Source organism: Oncorhynchus clarkii, chromosome 13 (assembly GCF_045791955.1).
Source record: "Oncorhynchus clarkii lewisi isolate Uvic-CL-2024 chromosome 13, UVic_Ocla_1.0, whole genome shotgun sequence".
Classification (NCBI taxonomy): Eukaryota; Metazoa; Chordata; class Actinopteri; order Salmoniformes; family Salmonidae; genus Oncorhynchus; species Oncorhynchus clarkii.
In genome coordinates, this window is record NC_092159.1 from 9,155,788 (window position 1) to 9,161,974 (window position 6,187).

Sequence of the window (6,187 nt, forward strand, 5' to 3'; positions counted from 1 at the left end):
TTCTGTCGGGTTCACTATTAGTTTGCTGTTCTGTCAGGTCCACTATTAGTTTGCTGTTCTGTCAGGTTCACTAATAGTTTGCTGTTCTGTCGGGTTCACTATTAGTTTGCTGTTCTGTCGGGTTCACTATTAGTTTGCTGTTCTGTCGGGTTCACTATTAGTTTGCTGTTCTGTCGGGTTCACTATTAGTTTGCTGTTCTGTCGGGTTCACTATTAGTTTGCTGTTCTGTCGGGTTCACTATTAGTTTGCTGTTCTGTCGGGTTCACTATTAGTTTGCTGTTCTGTCAGGTCCACTATTAGTTTGCTGTTCTGTCGGGTTCACTATTAGTTTGCTGTTCTGTCAGGTTCACTAATAGTTTGCTGTTCTGTCGGGTTCACTATTAGTTTGCTGTTCTGTCGGGTTCACTATTAGTTTGCTGTTCTGTCGGGTTCACTATTAGTTTGCTGTTCTGTCGGGTTCACTATTAGTTTGCTGTTCTGTCGGGTTCACTATTAGTTTGCTGTTCTGTCGGGTTCACTATTAGTTTGCTGTTCTGTCGGGTTCACTATTAGTTTGCTGTTCTGTCGGGTTCACTATTAGTTTGCTGTTCTGTCGGGTGCACTATTAGTTTGCTGTTCTGTCGGGTTCACTATTAGTTTGCTGTTCTGTCGGGTTCACTATTAGTTTGCTGTTCTGTCGGGTTCACTATTAGTTTGCTGTTCTGTCGGGTTCACTATTAGTTTGCTGTTCTGTCGGGTGCACTATTAGTTTGCTGTTCTGTCGGGTCCACTATTAGTTTGCTGTTCTGTCAGGTCCACTATTAGTTTGCTGTTCTGTCGGGTTCACTATTAGTTTGCTGTTCTGTCAGGTCCACTATTAGTTTGCTGTTCTGTCAGGTTCACTAATAGTTTGCTGTTCTGTCGGGTTCACTATTAGTTTGCTGTTCTGTCGGGTTCACTATTAGTTTGCTGTTCTGTCGGGTTCACTATTAGTTTGCTGTTCTGTCGGGTTCACTATTAGTTTGCTGTTCTGTCGGGTTCACTATTAGTTTGCTGTTCTGTCGGGTTCACTATTAGTTTGCTGTTCTGTCGGGTTCACTATTAGTTTGCTGTTCTGTCAGGTCCACTATTAGTTTGCTGTTCTGTCGGGTTCACTATTAGTTTGCTGTTCTGTCAGGTTCACTAATAGTTTGCTGTTCTGTCGGGTTCACTATTAGTTTGCTGTTCTGTCGGGTTCACTATTAGTTTGCTGTTCTGTCGGGTTCACTAATAGTTTGCTGTTCTGTCGGGTTCACTATTAGTTTGCTGTTCTGTCGGGTTCACTATTAGTTTGCTGTTCTGTCGGGTTCACTATTAGTTTGCTGTTCTGTCGGGTTCACTATTAGTTTGCTGTTCTGTCGGGTTCACTATTAGTTTGCTGTTCTGTCGGGTTCACTATTAGTTTGCTGTTCTGTCGGGTGCACTATTAGTTTGCTGTTCTGTCGGGTTCACTATTAGTTTGCTGTTCTGTCGGGTTCACTATTAGTTTGCTGTTCTGTCGGGTCCACTATTAGTTTGCTGTTCTGTCGGGTTCACTATTAGTTTGCTGTTCTGTCGGGTTCACTATTAGTTTGCTGTTCTGTCGGGTTCACTATTAGTTTGTTGTTCTGTCAGGTCAAATCCAGGCAGATTGTTCCAAACTAGAACGATGCTGCTTTCCACTTTTCTTCTTAATTCTAATCATTCTATTTCTAGGATTCCAAGTGTTTTGATCTTTATTACACGTCAAATCACAATTATTTTGTTGCCCGCATCATGCAACTCTACTCACTCTCTCTCTCTCTCTCTCTCTCTCTCTCTCTCTCTCTCTCTCCCCTTCCTCTCTCTCTCTCTCTCTCCCCTCCCTCTCTCTCTCCTCTCTCACTCTCTCTCTCCCCTCCCTCTCTCTCTCTCTGTCTCCCCCCCTCTCTTTCCTCCCCTACTCACTCTCTCTCTCTCTCTCTGTCTCGCTCTCTCCCTCTCTCTCTCTCTCACTCTCTCTCTCTCTGTCTCGCTCTCTGTCTCGCTCTCTCCCTACTCTCTCCCTCTCTCTCTCTCTCTCTCTCTCCCTCTCTCTCTCCCCCTCTCTCTCTCTCCTTCTCTCTCTCCCCCCCTCTCTCTCTCCCCCTCTCTCTCTCCTCCCCCTCTCTCCCTCTCTCTGTCTCTCGCCCTCTCTCTCTCTCTCTCTCTCTCTCTCTCTCTCCCCCCCTCTCTTTCTCACCCTCTATCCCCCCCCCCCCTCTCTCTCTAGGTTCGCTCCATCAGTCTGAATGTGAGGAAGAATGTGTCTCTGAACACACTGAGTCAGGACCTCCTGCTCAAAGAGTTCTCCACCATCTCCTGAGAGACACATGTATAGTCCTCACCCCCCCTGACCCTATCTGACTACACACACACTCCTCTATCTGACTACACACACACCCCTCCCTCCTCACCCATCCACACACCCCCCTCTCAAAGAGTTCTCCACCATCTCCGGAGAGGGAGCGGCACACATCTCTCCCCACTGACTCACCTCTCTCTCTCCCCACCTGCCCTACACACACCACTCCTCCACTGCCTCACCTCTCTCTCTCCCCACCTGCCCTACACACACCACTCCTCCACTGACCAAGCCCCCCACCTGCCCTACACACACCACTCCTCCACTGACCAAGCCCCCCACCTGCCCTACACACACCACTCCTCCACTGCCTCACCTCTCTCTCTCCCCACCTGGCCTACACACACCACTCCTCCACTGCCTCACCTCTCTCTCTCCCCACCTGCCCTACACACAACACTCCTCCACTGACCAAGCCCCCCACCCCATGTTTGAGGAAATGATGCCAACTCCTCCAGATACTGACGGACACCCCGGTCAACTGATCCCCACCACACACCATACTACTCTGGGGTTGATCTGGCTGACTGTTGGGGTTTGTCTGGAAGTCTGTACTATACAGTGTGAGTGGTTTCTGTCTTAAGAGATGTGTGTGTGAGTGGTTTCTGTCTAAAGTGGTTTCTGTCTAAAGAGATGTGTGTGTGAGTGGTTTCTGTCTAAAGTGGTTTCTGTCTAAAGAGATGTGTGTGTGTGTGAGCGCTATTACTACATTGTGTTTGTGTGTGTGTGTATATTGGCAGGACTGTTACCAGACTGATCCATGCAAATATCCAATCTCCTTCCCAAATTGCACCCTATTCCCTATATAGTGTACTACGTCTGGTAGTGCACTATAACTTTTGGTAGTGCCCTATAGAGGGAATAGGGTGCCGTAACATCTGTTGTTAAACTGATCATTGGATTGAATCATTTTTCTTCTTTTGTTTTTGTTGTTGATAAAAAAACCTTTTAGTTCTAAAAATGTACATTTGGCTGTTTGTTTTCTCTGCTCTGTTGGTTGGCCTTCCGTTACTAGGCAACCGATCCATCCATGTCGTTTGACATGAACGAACGATCCGAGACAACCTGAGCTTGATGAATCAGACGTGGAATTTATTTTTCTCTCGGATTCAGAAAAAATAAGAAAATGAAAGAAATACAGACAAAAACAAGCAAAGGTGTTTCCTGTTTCCTGTTTCCTGGTGACTGAATGTTTATGTGGGAGCTAAAACCTTTTTACTTTCTTCACGTTTTGAATACATCCTATTTTTCTCTCTTTTTATCTTGAGAATACATTGACCCTAACCTCATACGACCATCCTGATATCACACGCTTACAATCTGTTTTGCTACACGGATGAAATGAAGTGAGACCAACTGAGAGCTCAGCGGTCAGGATGGTCGTCTGAGGCTACATTCACACAGCCGATGAGGACAGTATGGCAGACATTTTGAGAAGTGGCTACATACGTAGGCTACGTTTACAAGCTCGCTGTGTTCTCAACCGTGGTGACGTCCAGCATTAACAGACTCATGGAGCCGGGGTGAAGTTTCCCCTAAATGCTGATCCTGGGGCAGCTTAGCATTTTCCCCACTAACGGTTAAGGTTATGATTGAGGGAGGGCAAGCTGATCCTAGATCTGTACCTAGGGGAAACTTCACCCCGGCGCTAGTTGATCTTTAAGGTCGCAAAAGCTGTTTTCGGGTAACGTTGCACAACATTTGTGATCTTGAACAAAGCCCTGCACAAGAGATTTCTCTGAGGACCCTCGTATTAAAGATGGATAAACAAACAAATTATGCAACGTTCTCTTTTCTCTCTTTATTTTGACGGTAGGATTCTCTCTCTGTATTTGACGGTAGGATTCTCTCTTCCTCTCTAACTCCTGTAGCTAGTAGTGTTATTTGTCTGTTTGTCTTTTAAAATAAACGTTTGTTTTCCTACTCCTCACTTCCTGTGGCGTCCCTGCTTTGTTACGGACAAGACAGACCGCTCGGACCAATGCTACAAATAACCCAGCAGGTGATCTACTGCCAACGGTCCTTATGGTCTGTTATCACAGCCAACGGTCCTTATGGTCTGTTATCACAGCCAACGGTCCTTATGGTCTGTTATCACAGCCAACGGTCCTTATGGTCTGTTATCACAGCCAACGGTCCTTATGGTCTGTTATCACAGCCAACGGTCCGGTCCTTATGGTCTGTTATCACAGCCAACGGTCCTTATGGTCTGTTATCACAGCCAACGGTCCGGTCCTTATGGTCTGTTATCACAGCCAGCGGTCCTTATGGTCTGTTATCACAGCCAACGGTCCTTATGGTCTGTTATCACAGCCAACGGTCCTTATGGTCTGTTATCACAGCCAACGGTCCTTATGGTCTGTTATCACAGCCAACGGTCCTTATGGTCTGTTATCACAGCCAACGGTCCTGTCCTTATGGTCTGTTATCACAGCCAACAATCCTTATGGTCTGTTATCACAGCCAACAATCCTTATGGTCTGTTATCACAGCCAACGGTCCTTATGGTCTGTTATCACAGCCAACGGTCCTTATGGTCTGTTATCACAGCCAACGGTCCGGTCCTTATGGTCTGTTATCACAGCCAACGGTCCTTATGGTCTGTTATCACAGCCAACGGTCCGGTCCTTATGGTCTGTTATCACAGCCAACGGTCCTTATGGTCTGTTATCACAGCCAACGGTCCTTATGGTCTGTTATCACAGCCAACGGTCCTTATGGTCTGTTATCACAGCCAACGGTCCTTATGGTCTGTTATCACAGCCAACGGTCCTTATGGTCTGTTATCACAGCCAACGGTCCTGTCCTTATGGTCTGTTATCACAGCCAACAATCCTTATGGTCTGTTATCACAGCCAACAATCCTTATGGTCTGTTATCACAGCCAACGGTCCTTATGGTCTGTTATCACAGCCAACGGTCCTTATGGTCTGTTATCACAGCCAAAACAGAATTTACAAACATGTTGAGGTTTATTTAATGAAGCCTAAATTGGCATTAATATGTTGTGGTTTAAATATGGAGACCTTCGCCTGTCACCATTAATATGTTGTGGTTTAAATATGGAGACCTTTTCCTGTCACCATTAATATGTTGTGGTTTAAATATGGAGACCGTTGTCTGTCACCATTAATGTGTTGTGGTTTAAATATGGAGACCTTTTCCTGTCACCATTAATATGTTGTGGTTTAAATATGGAGACCTTCGCCTGTCACCATTAATATGTTGTGGTTTAAATATGGAGACCTTTTCCTGTCACCATTAATATGTTGTGGTTTAAATATGGAGACCGTTGCCTGTCACCATTAATATGTTGTGGTTTAAATATGGAGACCGTTGCCTGTCACCATTAATATGTTAATATGTTGTGGTTTAAATATGGAGACTGTTTCCTGTCACCATTAATATGTTGTGGTTTAAATATGGAGACCGTTGCCTGTCACCATTAATATGTTGTGGTTTAAATATGGAGACCTTTTCCTGTCACCATTAATATGTTGTGGTTTAAATATGGAGACCGTTGCCTGTCACCATTAATATGTTGTGGTTTAAATATGGAGACCTTTTCCTGTCACCATTAATGTGTTGTGGTTTAAATATGGAGACTGTTGCCTGTCACCATTAATATGTTAATGTGTTGTGGTTTAAATATGGAGACCTTTTCCTGTCACCATTAATATGTTGTGGTTTAAATATGGAGACTGTTGCCTGTTACCATTAATGTGTTCTGGTTTCAATATGGAGACCGTTGTCTGTCACCATTAATATGTTGTGGTTTAAATATGGAGACCGTTGCCTGTCACCAT

The 6,187-nt window shown here is 45.1% G+C and overlaps 1 protein-coding gene across 2 annotated transcripts in view; it reads left to right on the plus strand.

Moving 5' to 3' along the window:
• The window catches only part of LOC139424357 (armadillo-like helical domain-containing protein 3), a 57,198-nt gene extending 53,661 nt beyond the window's left edge, over window positions 1-3,537 (plus strand). Inside the window, exons 26-27 of one of the 2 annotated variants that reach the window (XR_011635930.1) lie at window positions 2,250-2,942; window positions 3,013-3,537. Coding sequence is in view for 1 of the 2 variants with exons in the window: in XM_071176100.1 (XP_071032201.1) it covers window positions 2,250-2,342 (93 nt within the window). In the remaining variant the exon portion in view is untranslated. Of the gene's footprint in view, window positions 1-2,249 lie in introns of both variants that reach the window. The other variant, XM_071176100.1, reaches the window with a different exon arrangement.
• The last annotated feature ends 2,650 nt before the right edge of the window (window positions 3,538-6,187 follow it).